The sequence below is a fragment of the Anabrus simplex genome, chromosome X, assembly GCF_040414725.1.
Source record: "Anabrus simplex isolate iqAnaSimp1 chromosome X, ASM4041472v1, whole genome shotgun sequence".
NCBI classification, from domain to species: Eukaryota; Metazoa; Arthropoda; class Insecta; order Orthoptera; family Tettigoniidae; genus Anabrus; species Anabrus simplex.
Window position 1 is genome coordinate 47,216,172 of NC_090279.1, and position 19,339 is coordinate 47,235,510.

The window sequence follows — 19,339 nt, forward strand, 5'->3', positions numbered from 1 at the left end:
AAAAACCTGTTCAAGAAGTGATATTTTCGAGGTGAATGAAATGGCGTATGGCTTTTAGTGCCGGGAGTGTCCGAGGACATGTTCGGATCGCCAGGTGCAGGTCTTTTGATTTGACTTCCTTAGGCGACCTGCGCGTCGTGATGAGGATGAAATGATGATAAAGACGACACAGACACTCAGTCCCCGCGCCGGCGAAATTAACCAGTGATGGTTAAAATTCCCGACCCGACACCCCTGTTACCAGCACGCTAACAATTTTCGGGGTGTACGGATAGCTTGATGTAGACGAGGAAATATTTGATCAGATTGTCAGCGATGTGGGTAACGACAGAGAGAATAATGTGATTGTAGCGAAAAAGTTAGTATGTAGATTAATTGCAATTGACAGAGAGAGGTGGACCTCCATTGGTCTCTTGGTCTAGCGAGTCCTTTAGTTTCCTGTCCTTTGTGGCTCTTGCCTTTCTTTTGGCGACAGTTTCGATCTTATATTTTTCCCTTTGTGGTTAGAGATGAGCGAGGAAGGAACAAACTGGCCCTTCGTCCCTGAACTTCTCTACCAGAAGTTTGAAATGAGCAGATACCTTATTCTCATCTCCTGTAAGACCACTCTACCGGAATTAAACGTGTTGAGTAAGATTTATCATTTCCTTTCACTTTAAGCTGTCCCTGACTTTCAAACAACGAGGAAGGTTTTAATATGGTACTCGGGCTGTATCAAAAATTTTAAATTACTTTGAACGATGAAAATCTAAGAATGTTCCCCGTTTTTAGCATTGTGAGTATCCGTTAGCAACACTAAGTTGTGGGAGAGCCTTACATCTCACTGCTTGGTGAATGCTGGGATGGTACCTTTTTTGTCAGACTTCCCTATCCAAATGACAGTTCATACGGTGTTCGTCTCACTACTGCAGGACAGGAGGAGCTGTTAGCTGTGTTCCAAACAGAGTCGTTCACACGTGACCATGAAGACTTCCAATACACGCCACCACCAGCGAACCTTATCCTATAGTTACAGATATTTCCTCAGCTCAGAACTCGGAAATTTACGTTCCCATTTTATTTTAGGTCAGACCGAATATAAAGTTTTCGATGTTATAATTATAACTTATTTAGTGAAACGATTTGGATCTTGCTGTAAAACCAAGGTTACTCTCGATAAAACTGACAGCTGGAATGAACGCCCTGAGTGAAGGGGAACTAAGATACAATATGCCCGTTGCTGTATAGCCCAGCTTTGAAAATACAGCAATATGTAGTGATATAAACTGAAATTACATTCATTTGTCATCAAAACAAACCTTATAGGTTTTACGCTTGTCATTCTGTTTAGAAGGATCTAAGTTAAAATGTAACCTCCTTTCGCCTTCAAGAATGATAAAACAAACCAAATACACCTGTCTGGAGCAGCATTATCATAAAGAGTAATGTTCCACACGGTAACAACAAACCTTTACACCACGAGAGAAGCACATACTTTTACCAAAACTTGGTACAGACCCGTTTTTATACATAACTGTATTTTGAAGAAGATATTGCTGTGACCGTGAAATAATTCTGTCCCGATTTTATTTACACAGATTCTGATAGATTTTCAGGATTATTGTTTACCAGAAATGAATTATTTCCTGCAATTTTTTTTGTTCCAGGTAACTCCACGACTCAAATTATGGAGCCAGTCACAACTTCCACTACTACAGCAGCTATATATAATACATCCGAACCTATTACTACTACATCAACTACAAGTACTACTACTACTACACCAACTACAAGTGCTACTACTACTACTACTACTACTACTATTAAACCAGAGTCATGCCCTCATTCAGGTGAGTTAAGCAGATTATACGCCAATGGTGTAAGAGAGACCAATGCACATGCGTCTCTTGGAGATTTGCATCAAACAGAATATTCATTTATGGCTCTCATATTCGAACAGAAACCACTCATTCTCTGAAAAGATGATCTAATTCGTACAGATGAATACATTTCCTTCGAAGGGAAGTAAAAGCGAAGAGAAGTGTAATCGCAGACAAATCTAAAAAACAAATCTCTTCGACAATTTCCCACGCACGATTTATCGAGTGATCAAAAATAACTAGGAAATAAACGTAGAGAGTGTCAATTCGCCATTCATTGACATCATATGTAAGTAAATATTATTTATGCTCACCGGGCTAGAACTTACACTCCACGACCTACGAACTTTCCACATCACAAGCGTCCCACAGGTAAAGTGCTCACCTTGTAGTTACTGTTTAGGGGCTTGATTGGTGCAGCAGAACGAGTGCACGAGTAAAGAGAATGTGATAAACTTGTTGTAGGAAGAGAAACAAGAGTATCCAAAGTGAAGGCGAGACCCGGTGAGTGTTCCTTTGCTGAGCGACGTATCGTAGCCCCACACGCGAACCGGTGATACTATCACGTGGAAACAACTGTAGGCTTGTCGTGGGTTCGACATCCCTCAAGGTAATTCCGTGGCTCCTGAGTTTTGCACGAGACAAATATCTGGGTGTGTACATTTAGTACCTTTTACACGTTTATGGCACTTTCCTACGGTGACGTTATCTGAGTTTGTGTCATGTTGTGTGGGAGGAATGCAAACAAGAAACTAGTCCATTGGAACCACCAGGGATCCATACTTCCTTAATTCTAGTTTCCAAGTTAAATGCAATACGTCCACAACCTAGCAAACAGCCCCCATGATGTGCTGAACTCTGGATGTAGGCTCGTCTCCCTCCTCAGCTTCTAGATGATGTACTCCACGTATTTATTTACTGGCACTCGAACAGCAGATTGCAATGGAATACTCCAAGAATTTACGGCTCAGTTCACATAATGGTGCTGAATATGACAGAATGGTTATGGTAAGTAATGGGAACTCGTGTCCTTGCAGTTCTTTCCAGCAGCACCCCCAATGGAGGTGAGCATATTTAACTAGATATCGGCAGTTCTCAAAGCATGGGCACACTTGAACCGCTACACTACGGAACTTAACCCGGACAGAATGTGAACTACGGTACAGTAAAACACTGTGACCCAAAAATCACGAAACGCGTTGTTAATGGTGTCTCCCTTTTGCTGCGCTATTAAAAAAGTAAAATGACTGCTTTGTTCCTTCTGTAACGTCTCCGCGATGTGATATGGACACAGCATCTCACAGGAGTGCAACTAACAATCAACTTCGCTTTTATCCGTTCTAAGATGAATTTGTATGTGAACAAATCGATCGAAACTTGTAATTCCTACAAGTTCTCTTTCATCACATTTTCATTGAACATAACTTTAACGCAGATAACTGTTTATATCTCCCGAAATGTGAAGACATGCACCCTATCACAGAGCCCTGAATGGTTACACACCAGTGACGTATGTCCCACCATCTTCCAATCTGAAGGACACAAACATAAAGATGATCAATATTACGTATGAAAAGAATAATTATCAAGACATTTTTCTGAAATAATAAATCAAGTCACACGTGAATCTTGTGAAGTTTTTATACATAAAACTTGCTGAAATTTGAATTATAGGTCATCTCTCTGTCAGTTATTCCATTCTTCCCTCGCGGTTCCTTGGGCACGTGGAGAACATGTGGAAGCCCTTTATAGACCTTGAGGTAGACAGTGGTCAAGCAGAAGTTCTCCATTTATCTCTTGCGCTCGGTAACTCTCATTACTTTACTTGGTACAACTGCGGATACTTTTCCGATGAGTGGCACAATATGTGCGGGTTCAGGACGTTCTAGGACTACATGACCTGGCCTTTGTTTTCTTTCACAGTATTATTGTAATTCGGTCTGAGAACTGCGGTTCTTCCAAAGTGTGGATGCCGTTGATCAGTGCTGATGTTCTCAGTTTTACTGACTGTCATATGTGCTCCTGTTTATGTAAGTGCTCGTTTATTCCACACTAATGTATAACATGGGCCTCGCAGGCCAACACAAAACAGCTGCATTTTGTGACTAATCAAGGCGTAATGAGGTAGAAATACTCATAATTGCAGTGTTGCCAACAGTTGAGATTTACCTTTTAAAATATTGCAAAATAATGTCTCGTGTAATTTAACCAAAAGTTGTACAATTGATGAAGTTAGTAATATGTCGTTCACTTTTTAAGAAATCCAATGTGGACCACATTCTAGTGGTTCTATTGCTCGCAACTATTGGAAATACTGTACATAGTAGAAACTTTGCAGTTGGAAGAAAGCCCCCTCTAATGAATGATTAATGTAGATCTAGGTGGCTCCAGAGTCATTAATAGTGAGCAAATGGAGGTGGCAACAAAACAGGGGAAATGCAACTAAATTCAAGAGGAAGTCAATAATACATAATGCGTCTTGAGTTATGTCTTACTGGGCTTGAAGACAGTGCCGCATGTTTCGTACACATAACCGATCATCTTCAGGTAGCCATTTAGAGCAGTGGGAGAAGGCTGTCCGAGGAAAGGACACAAATCCGACTCATAATTTGTTTTCATGTGTGATATCAATTTTTAGAATTACTTCTTGATAAAAGTAAAGTAATTTACGGAGATCGATGAAATTTCTCCCGAGGACAGTTAGGAAACGTAACTCTCCAGAGAAGGGGCAATCCACGCGCACTGATGTTACTACAAAAATCCCGAATCTGAACATAAGACAACAAGAATAGGAAATAATTATATTCTATACAATGTTAAAGAAATATTAACTGAAAGTTAAGAATGGAATGCATTGCCCTGGATTCTCTTCTTTTAAAACAAGATCACCCAGTGGTTTTCGGCACCGCTTAATCATCACGACTTACCGCCACTTTGCTACTGCTTATGAGTGGAAGAAGGAGCATGGACGTTGATATTACACGAGCTAAAGCTTATGTTTAACTCTGAATCATTACAAGTGAAGGTTTTCTTATTAGGAAGCATTTACCTCAGAAAAAATGACGATCAGTTGGCATATCATGGTCTGGCTTCATGTTTGTTCCCTGTGTGTACAGCTGGATCCAGCCCAAGGCAATGCATGCTATACTGAACGTCACCCCTGGTGATATAATTGCAAACATTCTAATTCATGTCATCATACAATTAGAGCAGGCGTGTGTAGGGATCATTGGTTTCAAGTCACATGGTAGCCAGTAGAATAAAACGTTACGGAAATCGTTAGGAATATCCGGCAACATAAAGAATCTAATATGTCCAATTTCCAGTCGAAGTTACTCAGCAGAAAACTGGGCATTTTCAGACGCGCCACACATATTTAAGTATCCATGACCAAGTACAGTAAATACGACGGTGATCTTGTTTATTATTCATTTTTCACATCTCCAAGACAGCTAAATCATCTCGAAAATACTCCGAACGATCCAGCTCCTGAAATAAGCTGCACAAATCAGTTTATCACGTAGATAGAAGCACTGGTCCACCTGCTGGGCAAGATGCTTAAGGCGTCCCCTTGGTCGAAACAAGTTTCACCATCACAATGTTGGCCAGCCGGGTGGGAGAGGTGCTGGTAGATTGCGTACAAAAGCCTGGATTCATTACAAACCTCTCCACAGTGCTCATTTAGAGTGAGGGCATATGACGGACGGCGAAGTTGAGCCATGAGCAAATCGCTTGCTGCTTTATGACCGAAGTAGGTTGCATGTCGGCACCGCGTTTCACCCTCTCCTTTCCGCTATCGTACTTCACGTCCTTCACTTCATCTCATTATATCCTCTTCTGTACGCTACGGAGTCTCCTGATCATGTCATACATCAAAGAGTAAGACAAATAATGAAGGATCGTTATTTTCACTCGTAGGATGGTCTAAAATATAAACGTGTGAACTAATTGTTAAATGTGATGTTCTATCTGCCTACAGGTTACCAACTGTTTGAAGGTTTCAACTGTTATAAGACGTACAGTGAAAGGAAGAGCTGGAATGACGCCAGGGAGCAGTGCAAGAGTGACGAAGGTGATCTCATGGTTGTGGAGAGTGAACGGGAGAGAAGGGAGGTGTTCCCTACAATGTACGAGAGTGCATACAAATACCCGTGGATGGGAGTTTACAAGCCCGAAGGTGAAGATCGTTGGGTGTCTGTGAAAGGTGAGTTCTCTCTAGCTCTCTTCTCCTCATGAATTACCGAATGTCGGACGGAAGACATTTGTCATATTAAACAACAGAAGCCGACATTTAGCTGTAGTTAGCGATGTCACTGGCTGATGACCACACCGTATTGCCTATAATCAGGGGAAGAATGAATGTATTACCCATAGAATCTCAGGCGGTAGAGCGCTGGCCTTCTGAGACCACATTGGCAGGTGGCATTCGATTCTCGCCCAGTCCGGTGATACGACAGTCTCGTGTCGGTAAATTTACTGGCACATAAAATAAATCATGGTGGACAAAATTCCGGCACGTTGGCGTCTCCCAAACCATACGAATGTAGTTACTGGAACATAAAGTGAATAATATTAGTTATGTCTAAATGAAGGGAAAGGCCCGTAAAGTGAGGGTATGAGGACATTCGTCTGTCGGATGGGGACGTTAATCCTTGAGCAGACCTCTTGGTGTTCTTTGACAGGAGTAGGCTATGTGCCGCACCAAGACGTGCAGGTTTATCACGGACGCCAATTAGAGATTAGGACACACTGGGGTCATGGTAGGGACATCATCATTATAGAATGTTGTGCCCTCGTTTAGTTCCACACCTCTTGTCTTTAAATAATTAGAAACTGAGTCCTCATCTCCTCTACTGCTCTTACCCTCGATGGCTGACTCCATTATTCTCGCAGGTAACCCATCATCCTCCATTCATCTCACGCAACCCCAACACCGGAATACCCCTTCATCCATGGAAATTATGTCTAACTTAGCATTTGTCTTCTCATTCTGGGTACCTTCCTGTCATTGCTCCCACCCGGTGTTTCGAGATATCATTCTCATTATTTCAACGTATATTACAACTAACGTATGGACGAGATATCCAGAATCCTCCGAGCTTGCACTCCCACACAGCGAAGTTTTCCTGAAAACAGGCCGTTTCATCCCAGAGTTCACTGCATTACCTTTGATGCACCTTGCTTCCTGGGAGAACTTCCAGTTTTGTATCTCCGACCTGACATTCAGTTCTCGGAACTTTCTTCCCCACTGACATGACGTTACTCTTGGTAATAAAAAAAGCAAAGTCATCTGTGTATAGGCCATGAAGGCCCTGGGAGTGGTGGAAGGTAAAGGCTTCCACTATTCGTAACCTCGGCACTTGATGGGGTAGAGTGGTTAGCTCTACGCCCGGCCGCCTTTGCCCCCAAGAATTAACCTGGTACTCATTTTTGGTGTAGGATGAGTGAACCTCACGGCCATATGCAACTCCAGAAGTGGAAATATCATTTCCTAAATTTTACGACTTTCTGACGGGGATTCGAACCCACGTCCTTCCGGGCGAACCGATTGCACCTTCACCGCCTCGGCCAGGGAGCCCCTTTATGCTTGGTAATGCCAATATTAATGTCGTACTCACTGCACCTATTTTAAGTTCCAAGAAATTAGACTGCAGGCTTTCAGCTCTGTCTGCCATTACCACCAAAATGCTTACAACATTTCAGCATCCCTGGCGCTTTATACCTTCCAGTAGATGATCCTTGTGAACTATGAACAACAACATTGAAGATTGCAGCCATATCCCACCCCTGTAAGTACCTTGAATCAAGAACTCGTTCTACCATCACCTTTCAATGTCAACATAAGTGAGTTTCATTGCTCCCAATAATCTAGGCTTAACCCCATATTCTCCCAGTGTGGCTGACATCCTTCCCTGAAGTACTCAGTCATATGCCTTCTCTAGATCTACGAAACATAAACACAAATTTCTATTCATATCATAGCACTTTTTACTTATCTGACGAATACTGAAGATTTGACCATGAAAACCCCTCTGAGGTCTGAAACCACACTGGTCTCATCCAACATAGTAAAAATTATTTATTGGTTTCTCCCTCCAAAAATACTAGTGAATACCTTGCTCGAAAGAATCACCATCATCAGTGTCGTTGAAATACCTTGATAGTTCTAGCAGTCCTTCCCTACCTATTACTGCTTTCGTCAAATCAGGAGGTTCTTTACTAACTTTCCAGGCTCTCCTTATTACTCTGCGAGCTCGGTTGTTCACGACATCAAGATGAATATTTTCTCTAACATTCCTTCCACCTGTACCGTGCTATGAGTTCAGCAGATTAACTCAGAACATTATTTATTTCCGTTTTCCCTCCGTACCCCACACACTGCCAATCCCTTTTCAACACTTGTTAAAAGCATTTGATTTCCTCCTATCCCTTCCTCATTATCACCGCTTACCGAAATATCATTATTTCTTAACTCGCTCATTTCTACTTTACTTGTTATTTTTCCCCATTACTGTGGGTCGATAGATTAATATCGAATACCTTTTCCTTCACCTCTTTGCTTCCAAAGAATCCTGCACTGTCAAAACAAATTGGAAATCCTTCATTCCCGGAGGCTTGCTTAAAATAATCTCAGCTCGGTAAATTATGTGAAACAGACTGCTAATCTACTTACACATAGTCCAAGTGAGAGTCTCTCCTCTGACAGGTTAGCGACATACGGTTGATTGTATAGTCCCCGCCTCTTGAGCACAAGGAGGGCCATGACTCAGAATATGTCCGAGGTGCCCAATACTACTCCCGACTCAAGGAGGGCCATGACTCAGAATATGTCCGTGGTGCCCAATACTACTCCTGACTCAAGGAGGGCCATGACTCAGAATATGTCCGAAGTGCCCAAAACTAGTCTCGACTCAAGGAGGTCCATGACTCAGAATATGTCCGAGGTGCCCAATACTACACCCGACTCAAGGAGGGCCATGACTCAGAATATGTCCGAGGTGCCCAATACTACTCCCGACTCAAGGAGGGTCATGACTCAGAATAAGTCCGAGGTGCCCAATACTACACCCGACTAAAGGAGGGCCATGACTCAGAATATGTCCGAGGTGCCCAATACTACTCCCGACTCAAGGAGGGCCATGACTCAGAATATGTCCGAGGTGCCCAATACTACTCCCGACTCAAGGAGGGCCATGAGTCCGAGGTGCCCAATACTACTCCCGACTCAAGGAGGGCCATGACTCAGAATATGTCCGAGGTGCCCAATACTACTCCCGACTCAAGGAGGGTCATGACTCAGAATAAGTCCGAGGTGCCCAATACTACTCCCGACTCAAGGAGGGCCATGACTCAGAATATGTGCGAGGTGCCCAATACTACTCCCGACTCAAGGAGGGTCATGACTCAGAATAAGTCCGAGGTGCCCAATACTACTCCCGACTCAAGGAGGGCCATGAGTCCGAGGTGCTCAATACTACTCCCGACTCAAGGAGGGCCATGAGTCCGAGGTGCCCAATACTACTACCGACTCAAGGAGGGCCATGACTCAGAATATGTCAGAGGTGCTCAATACTACTCCCGACTCAAGGAGGGCCATGAGTCCGAGGTGCTCAATACTACTCCCGACTCAAGGAGGGTCATGACTCAGAATATGTCAGAGGTGCTCAATACTACTCCCGACTCAAGGAGGGCCATGACTCAGAATATGTCCGAGGTGCCCAATACTACTCCCGACTCAAGGAGGGCCATGAGTCCGAGGTGTTCAATACTACTCCCGACTCAAGGAGGGCCATTACTCAGAATATGTCAGAGGTGCTCAATACTACTCCCGACTCAAGGAGGGCCATGAGTCCGAGGTGCCCAATACTACTCCCGACACAAGGAGGGCCATGACTCAGAATATGTCAGAGGTGCTCAATACTACTCCCGACTCAAGGAGGGCCATGACTCAGAATATGTCCGAGGTGCCCAATACTACTCCCGACTCAAGGAGGGCCATGAGTCCAAGGTGCTCAATACTACTCCCGACTCAAGGGGGGTCATGAGTCCAAGGTGCTCAATACTACTCCCGACTCAAGGAGGGCCATGAGTCCAAGGTGCTCAATACTACTCCCGACTCAAGGAGGCCCATGAGTCCAAGGTGCTCAATACTACTCCCGACTCAAGGAGGGCCATGAGTCCGAGGTGCCCAATACTACTCCCGACTCAAGGGGGGTCATGACTCAGAATAAGTCCGAGGTGCCCAATACTACTCCCGACTCAAGGAGGGCCATGAGTCCGAGGTGCTCAATACTACTCCCGACTCAAGGAGGGCCATGAGTCCGAGGTGCCCAATACTACTACCGACTCAAGGAGGGCCATGACTCAGAATATGTCAGAGGTGCTCAATACTACTCCCGAATCAAGGAGGGCCATGAGTCCGAGGTGCTCAATACTACTCCCGACTCAAGGAGGGTCATGACTCAGAATATGTCAGAGGTGCTCAATACTACTCCCGACTCAAGGAGGGCCATGACTCAGAATATGTCCGAGGTGCCCAATACTACTCCCGACTCAAGGAGGGCCATGAGTCCGAGGTGTTCAATACTACTCCCGACTCAAGGAGGGCCATGACTCAGAATATGTCAGAGGTGCTCAATACTACTCCCGACTCAAGGAGGGCCATGAGTCCGAGGTGCCCAATACTACTCCCGACACAAGGAGGGCCATGACTCAGAATATGTCAGAGGTGCTCAATACTACTCCCGACTCAAGGAGGGCCATGACTCAGAATATGTCAGAGGTGCCCAATACTACTCCCGACTCAAGGAGGGCCATGAGTCCAAGGTGCTCAATACTACTCCCGACTCAAGGAGGCCCATGAGTCCAAGGTGCTCAATACTACTCCCGACTCAAGGAGGGCCATCACTCAGAATATGTCCGAGGTGCTCAATACTACTCCCGACTCAAGGAGGGCCATGACTCAGAATATGTCCGAGGTGCTCAATACTACTCCCGACTCAAGGAGGGCCATGACTCAGAATATGTCCGAGGTGCTCAATACTACTCCCGACTCAAGGAGGGCCATGACTCAGAATATGTCAGAGGTGCCTAATACTACTCCCGACTCAAGGAGGGACATGACTCAGAATATGTCCGTGGTGCCCAATACTACTCCCGACTCAAGGAGGGCCATCACTCAGAATATGTCCGAGGTGCCCAATACTACTCCCGACTCAAGGAGGGCCATGACTCAGAATATGTCCGAGGTGCCCAATACTACTCCCGACTCAAGGAGGGCCATCACTCAGAATATGTCCGAGGTGCTCAATACTACTCCCGACTCAAGGAGGGACATGACTCAGAATATGTCCGAGGTGCCCAATACTACTCCCGACTCAAGGAGGGCCATCACTCAGAATATGTCCGAGGTGCTCAATACTACTCCCGACTCAAGGAGGGACATGACTCAGAATATGTCCGAGGTGCCCAATACTACTCCCGACTCAAGGAGGGCCATCACTCAGAATATGTCCGAGGTGCTCAATACTACTCCCGACTCACGGAGGGCCATGACTCAGAATATGTCCGAGGTGCTCAATACTACTCCCGACTCAAGGAGGGCCATGACTCAGAATATGTCCGAGGTGCTCAATACTACTCCCGACTCAAGGAGGGCCATGAGTCCGAGGTGCCCAATACTACTCCCGACTCTCAGTACCACTTACTCGTCCCCTCAGTCGTTACCCATAGTTCAAGTACTAGGACGTGACTGCAGTCACTCACACGACAACAGTAACCTGGGCTCATGTTGGACACGAAACAGGTTCAACAACGAAGCAGCCGTCAAAAACGCCTTCGAAAAGTTTCTCACCATGAGACAGTCGATCACCTGGGAAACGGGTGCGAATGCTCCTGTATCGCGTAGGGGAAGTGAATTGCATTTAATGATGCACATCGTAATTAATAAGAAATCCTCGTCATGGAGTTCTCATTGTGAGAAGTGTTACTACCAACTAGCAGGTACAGGGTGTTTCTTGATCACCAACACACTCATGGCGAGAAGAGGACCCACATGAGCGACGATAAGTATTACAGGTAAAGCTCGCAGACAAACAGCCCGAGTGAATAAGGATGTGTCGCTTCCTGTTTAAATGTACTGCCTGTCGTAATATTTTATTATTCTCTTTATAACCCTTCTTTTCACACACACTACCAATCATCAGCAGCTGTCAGCTACTCCGATCTCTATTTATAGCTGACGTCGTGTTTTACCGATTTCTTACTAAACATTTCCTTATTTTCTGCGAATCACTTGAAGTAATTCGTGAGGCAGGGCTCAGAATCATGCTTACAATATCCATATTTCAATTTGCACTACTAAAATGTACTTGTCGCTACTCGTTCAGATGGTCTCGAACACAATATTTTTATATATAACAAACGGTTTTGAACGATGACGACCGTACGTAAATGCTGTCTCCGTTTCAGGATATATATCGCCGTGAATTAGCTAGAAGGATACGCGTACCAGCGTTATCACCTTGATTGATATTACTGAGCAGAGCCAGAGCGGGAATGTCACTACTTTGACACGTGAAAATGTTGGAGGAGCCCTCACAGACTTTAAGAGTTCTAACAGGCAGCAAGCTACAACTTTTTAGATTGCCAGATTACAAGGTCTCATTTACATCAGAGCCAGAACTTCATATTCCTCCAAGTTATTGATTTATCTCAGTCTCAAGTGCAGAAACGCAGTCCCGTGTTTTCTCGCAGACTTTCTCATTTCTGATCAGTAGAATGTGTGGCCTTGTTCTTACCGTTTGCACTCATAGACGATGATCAGTTCCGTTGGTGATAAAACAGCACTTGTCTGGTCATCGCATCCTCCTGAGACACACAGCCGGATGGCCTTCCTGATGTTGGGAGAGGTGTTCTCTATTGTGTGAGCTGAGAACTTTCTTGTTAGAAATCAGATTTTGAGAAGTACCGAATGCATCTCACAGTGCACACAGACCAAGTGCTCGTAAACCTCCGTTGAAAAACTACTTGGTGTGTTTTGTACTTGAGTTTTTCAAATTATTGATGTAAATAATGTAATCACATCTTCAGACCATCGCAATCAGACCTTGTAAATATATGGATCTTATTGTTCAGCAAATGTCTACAAAGCGGAAAATCTCCGAGAACTGGAGGAAATCCTGAATAAGGACATTATATAAAGGAAACGACAAGGCGACAACTGAATTTCATACTGAGAGATTGCACTAGATTATAATATCAGAAAGACTAACGAACTTCACTGACCATAAAATATAAGAGTATCAGTTCAGATTAAGAAGGAAACCATCACCTTCACAGGCTATAAAATGTCTACAAGAAGACATCTGGGCGGCTTAAGACACCCCAAAGGCAAATACTGTACAGTCTTCACATTCGACATGTTGGACAGGAAGAGTATGGACCCCATGACAGAAGACAAGGCAATTGTAAAACTCATAGGAAACTCCTATCACAAAGCAATGTAGCGATAAACGACGGGATAAGTATATCAAAAGAAATCCTTCAACAAATTGAGTAATTCAAGGTGACCCAGTTAGTCCCTCCTGTTTAACATTGCTACATCTGACGCAGAAAATCCATTGAAAATATGAAAACGGTGTAGCTCTATATGTATCCTCATGACATGGTCCTAGGTTCGCAGACCGATAATGACCTTAAAGAAGCCTTAAACAAACTGAACATTTGAGCTGAAAACAACAAATTCGTCATAAACCAGAAAAAAGTATACATATGGTTTTTCGAAGAGGGGCAGGTTACCGACCGAAGACAAGATGTTACTAGGAACAAATACTTAGGACTAACTCTAGAGACATCAGGAACGTCATACAGGATCCACATCAGGGAAAGAGCGATAAGAGCTATGACTCTGTTCAGCGCTAAAATAGTACCAATTATCACGTACGACTTGGAACTGATCTGGGAATTTCTAGAGACAATAGAAAAAGTAAAAGCCCGCTTCCTAAAATGAGCTCTCGGAATAGCAAAAAAGCGCCCTCAAGGCTTGCGTATGAACCTGCAAGAGAAACCTCCTTCAATGATGACTTGAGATGTCACTTAATGCTGCCATCAACCAGCCAAGAAAATAATTATTGACCCTCCGACGTGACAAGCGCACGAATATAGAAGAGCATTTCTACTCTACAGATGCCATGATTGATAGAGGATGGACAAAAAGAAACCACGACGTGCGTTCTGCACTGACAAGCCTGGCGATACGTGGATACCACCACAGAATATGCAAGAATACGAAATACCATGAACCCAACAAGGACTCTTCGTGTAGTTTGTGTGACAAATAATACTTCTCCTGTTGCAAGAATCGCAAGAGAACACTACTATATTATACCAGAGAATAAACACCCACACTTCCCTATGTGCATTTGTATGCTCTTATTAATTAATTAATTAAAAGTGCCCACATGTCTCGTCGTGAAAGTATAATAGATACGTAGTGTTCCTCACTTCGTCGTAATCGCCAAAAACTCAATGGTGTCTCTCTGTACTCGAACGTGAACAGTAATTTACAAATTGAGATGCTAACACTTCAGAGACATATGAAAGTTGTGTGGCAATGTCATCCATATCCCTGGTAACGATTACGGAATCTTCTGAACCTCAGACCAAGTAGTGACATCGTCGATAGTAAGACGACCAAAGCCAACTTCGCTGTTCTAATAGTCTCTCTGTGATGTGATCCCGGAAATGTTTCCTTCTGAACAGATGACGTCTAGCCGTGAACCGCGGTGTCTTCACTTGACCTCAGGCTAACTAATCGATACATATGTACTTGCTCTCTTCACCTTCCGAAGCAGTTTCTACTTTCTGGTGCGCTTGAATTTTCATATTTTTTGTGATATTTGAAGCCATCTCCTTCCCGTTTCTTCTCAGTTATAATAAAAGAAAATGCTCGAATTTGTTGTGAATCTCACTGTGCTCTCTTCTCAGCTTCCTTATTGCAGCTACTACAACCTCCGTTGCTCTTTGAGTCTGCGACTTGCACGTTTCGCATCACTGTATTCCCAACAAGTACAGTCTGACACTATCACTCCACTGGGGGTGATATTTGCACTGTGCCTTTGTGTATTTCGTTCATCGCAATTATGATTCTCATCGCTTCACTTCGGCTGACTTTTGGGTGGTTCACTGGTTTGTATTGACTTTAGATATGTCTGTGTCTGTTATAAAATGTGCACTACGGGTGACAGATCGGGATGGGCATAGTTTAGTCAGTGGGCGTGCTCAATGAAAGTAGAAAAATTACAGATGGGAAGGAACCTCCTAGAAAACCATCGCATGAAGGAGTCTTGTTTATCTCTGATGTTACTTAGTGGAACACAGCATGGCACGTTACGATATCCAGGTGCTACCAGCACGCCGAGTGCTAGAGATCGGTGGCTGTGAGGATACCTTGGCCATATCTTTCATGTATTAAATCACTATTTTGTTTGTCATTCAGGGCGATATTGAAATAATGAGAATGTTTCCACAGTTCTAGACAGACGCTCATTTCTACGAAGTGATTGCCTCGTGTGATGATGTACACAGCTACAACGGCTCTTCTGTTGCCTTACACAAAGTTACTGAGGAAACGGGAATCATTGGCACCAGTTACACATTACAAGATCTCGAACTGTTACGTGTTAAATACTATCTCTCAGTGAATGGATCATTTGCACTATGCAAACCAAGTTATCTCCATAGTATGTAGGCCCTATTAAAGACTATTAACATACATACATTATCACTATGGACTGTTATGCCTTTCAGTGTTCAGTACTTCCAGGGGTAACGACTATCTGTCTTTTGTTTCATAAATACATTAACATGTGTGGTTCTTATTTCCAATTACTTGTCGTACAGCACTAGTCGTTTATAATGTTGTGAGTTTCTGACAGCACGGCGCGATTCTTACTAAGTGGACATTTTAGGTCAACAGATGTATAAAAAGGCAGTGCCACAACTTCTTCAGACTACAGTGCTCTAGGCATAGTGGATTTGATCTTGGTTTGAGGAGCATCAGCATGTACTTCAACTTCTTCTCTGGCCTATTCAATCACTCGAACCACTGTGGTACGTTATAGCGACAAGACTTCATCGTCTCTGAGGCAGCTCGGTCAATATTTCATGTCGGCATTTGTTACTTATTACTATTTTTAATTACTGGAATGCGGTATGGTGGTATTTGTATTTTATGAGGAACTACAATTGGGCAGCCATCCACTAATGGAGCAAAAGAATGAAAAGTTCTGACACTTCGAGAGATGAAGGTATCGGCTAAAGAAAGGGAAGGGGGAGATGAAAGTCTCCTCAGGTATCGAAAATGTAATAACGCCGTGGTCGGACAAGAACGAGAGTTAACCAAGGATAGATGAAAGTGAGGAGCCTGACAAAATTATGTGGAAGTAATGCCAGGACTCAGCTAACTTCCCCACGGTCACTAAGTCACGCTCCAAAATGAAGAGCTCATTGGGCGCATTTTGTTATCCCCTTACGATTGGCAGGGAATACCATGGATGTATTCTATGGTCTCTACGCACGGGGTCGTACTTATCGGGAAAATAAAACAACAATGTTGTCGCAACCCCAAAACGCACGAATAAGAATTACGAAACTTGAAAATGTTGAAAATATACCGAAAGCGATGACTGTGTCTTATAAGGGACAGACTATTTATTAATAGAATTGTAAGAATAAGTACATCAAATCAGAATAGAAATACCGCGGTGCGTAATGATAGGGAATACAATTCAATATAGAAGAGCGGAACAGAATGTGGAAATGCACGTAATAGAGTCCAGGTGCAGGAAGAAGTTGACTGGCAGCACACGGCGTATCGACATGAAGTACCAGCTTCGTAACATCAAAGTTATCGGATTGAAAACTGGAGCACGAGATAACATCCAAGACTTCTTTATAAATTTCCACAAAGTGCTTCAGCTGCCTGTGAAAAGCGTACATAAAATTGACATTGCTCCAATTCGTGGATCTGTGAACATATTCCGATCTCATTTACACGGACCTGGTTGACTTCATGATAGCAATATGTAATACCAGTTTGACGAACCGCTCACGTGGTAAGTTGTTGCCATCAAAAGAAATTATTTTTAGAATAAGATTACTGGTGGCTTAACAGTGCAGTCAAGTAGAAAATAAGAGAATATTGTTTTAATAGGAATACCACTGGGAGACCATCCTCTATTAACACCAATGAGAAGCGGTCCGGCACTTCTAAACATTGAAGGTACCGGAAAGATAGAGAAGCCCCACGACGGTCGTGATTATGAAAGACTCGCAAGGACATCGGTGTCGGACTAGAACAAGTGTTGACCCAGAGAGGTCGCACAAGAAAGATAAGAGAGAGGAGCCTGACAAGAATTTAGTGGGGAAATGCCAGGCTCAGCTAGAGGAACCGTGGTCGTCAAACCACGGTCTCAAGTGAGATCCAGTGGTTGACCTTTTAGTGTCCTCTTACGACAAACAGGGGATAACGTGGATGCTCTTCTGACTGCCAAATCCACTGGGGGTCCTGAAGGCTGAGGTTCGAATCCCGCTTTATACTGGGTTGATATTTTCATCCAGAAATGCGCGTGTTGTCAGGTAGTCCATCTGGCCGTAAATCTGAGGCGAAAACCAAAATGAGCCTGGGGTGTTCCAGTGACCTCGGAAATAAATGGGATAATCTGAAGAAAGATAAAGTGTTATGGATCTACTGTACGACACTTGTGTCCTGTGTTTCAGGTGAGCCTGCTCTCAGCAGTTGGTGGACGCCTGGTGAACCGCATAACTGGGCTGATGGGAAGTGCGCCGCTGCTTACGTCAAAGGTCTGCTGTTCAACACCGATTGTGCACAACTCCGGCCCTTCATCTGCGAGATCCCGCTGTGAACATGTACAGTGTTGGTATATAATAAAGATACTTGTTAAAAAGTCGTGAAGTTCTTTCCCCTGTTTCAACACTAACTACAGGGAAACTTTACAGAACAGCGAGGTCATCAGTCGTGTATGTTCTACGTTCCTCTAAAAACAATAAGGTAATCAGACATCAAATAATCTACCTTTCCTTAAAACATCAAGGTCATCGGACATGTAATGTTCTACATTCCCTCAAAAGATACAAGGTCACCAGACATGTACTATTCTGCCTTCCTTTAAAAACAGCAAGGTCATCAGATATGTAATGTTCTGCCTTCCTTTAAAAACAACAAGGTCACCAGACATGACATGTTCTATATTCCGTTAGAAACAACAATATCATGAGACATGTAATGTTCTACCTTCCCTTAAAAACAAAAAGGCCATGAGACATGTAACGTTCTACCTTCCCTAAAACAACAAGGTCATCAGACATGTGATATTCTATATTCTGTTAGAAACAACAAGGTCATGACACATCTAAGGTTCTTCCATCCCTTAAATACAACAATGTCATCAGGCATGCAATTATCTACGTCCCTTAAAAACAACAAGGTCATCACACACATAATGTTCTTCCTTCCTTTAAAACAAAAAGGTCACTAGACACGTAATTTTTAGCCTTCCCTTAAAACGACAAAGTTATGAGACATGTAATCTTCTACCTTCCCTTAAAAACAACAAGGTCATCAGAAATGTAATGCTCTACCAACCATTAAAAACAACATGGTCACCAGACACATGATGTTCTACCTTCCCTGAAACTCAGTAAGGTCATCAGACACGTAACGTTCAGCTTTCCCTTAAAACAACAAAGTTATGAGACACGTTATCGGTTACCTTCTTTTAAAAATACAAGACCATCTGGCATATGTATTGGGCATTGAGGTTTCACGCCATTGTTGATAGAAGTGTGCAACTGTGGTTTTCTCTACTGTCTCTCGACTCGTTCGACACTTTACTCAGGGACCGTCATCATTCTGGAGCTCAAATGTAGAGCTGATAGTCTACGCACAGCGGTGGAACGACTGCGAACAGAGCGGCATTTAGTAAAGATCTCCATGATTTTGAACGTGATACACGAACCGGAAAACGCATGAGGGACATGAAGTACCCGCAATCCCCTCTGTTTTATGGTGAAAATACCACCAGGTACCGTTCTAGACATTCCCAGGTAAAAATAAAACACGGCGACTAAGTGCTACTGTCGAGGAGCAGCCTCCTGAATTGTGATCCACGGCAGACCGTCACACACGTCAAGAAACCTCGCTCATCGAAGGCCCCAAAAGTCTTCCATTATCCATCCCTACAGGCAGCTTTCAGAGGCCATTTGTTGGGCATAATCTTTACCTGGCTTGGGAATTGGAATCCCAGTGCCCTTACGCCATATGCTGTTGATCAGTCACTCAAATGGTTATGGATTTTGTACGGGCCAGGAGACGCTTTGCTGCACTCGTCAAGTCCATCTCCATGAAGGGCGTCTGAGATGGTGTGCCACAACCTCGCGCTTTATGGCCAAAACTGAAC

The 19,339-nt window shown here is 43.7% G+C and overlaps 1 protein-coding gene across 1 annotated transcript in view; it reads left to right on the top strand.

Moving 5' to 3' along the window:
- The window catches only part of LOC137503087 (hemolymph lipopolysaccharide-binding protein-like), a 39,932-nt gene extending 22,125 nt beyond the window's left edge, over nt 1-17,807 (top strand). The window contains exons 4-6 of the mRNA XM_068230537.1: nt 1,647-1,829; nt 5,839-6,063; nt 17,640-17,807. Of these exons, the coding sequence (XP_068086638.1) occupies nt 1,647-1,829; nt 5,839-6,063; nt 17,640-17,785 (554 nt within the window). The 3' untranslated portion in view covers nt 17,786-17,807. The remainder of the gene's footprint in view (nt 1-1,646; nt 1,830-5,838; nt 6,064-17,639) is intronic.
- The last annotated feature ends 1,532 nt before the right edge of the window (nt 17,808-19,339 follow it).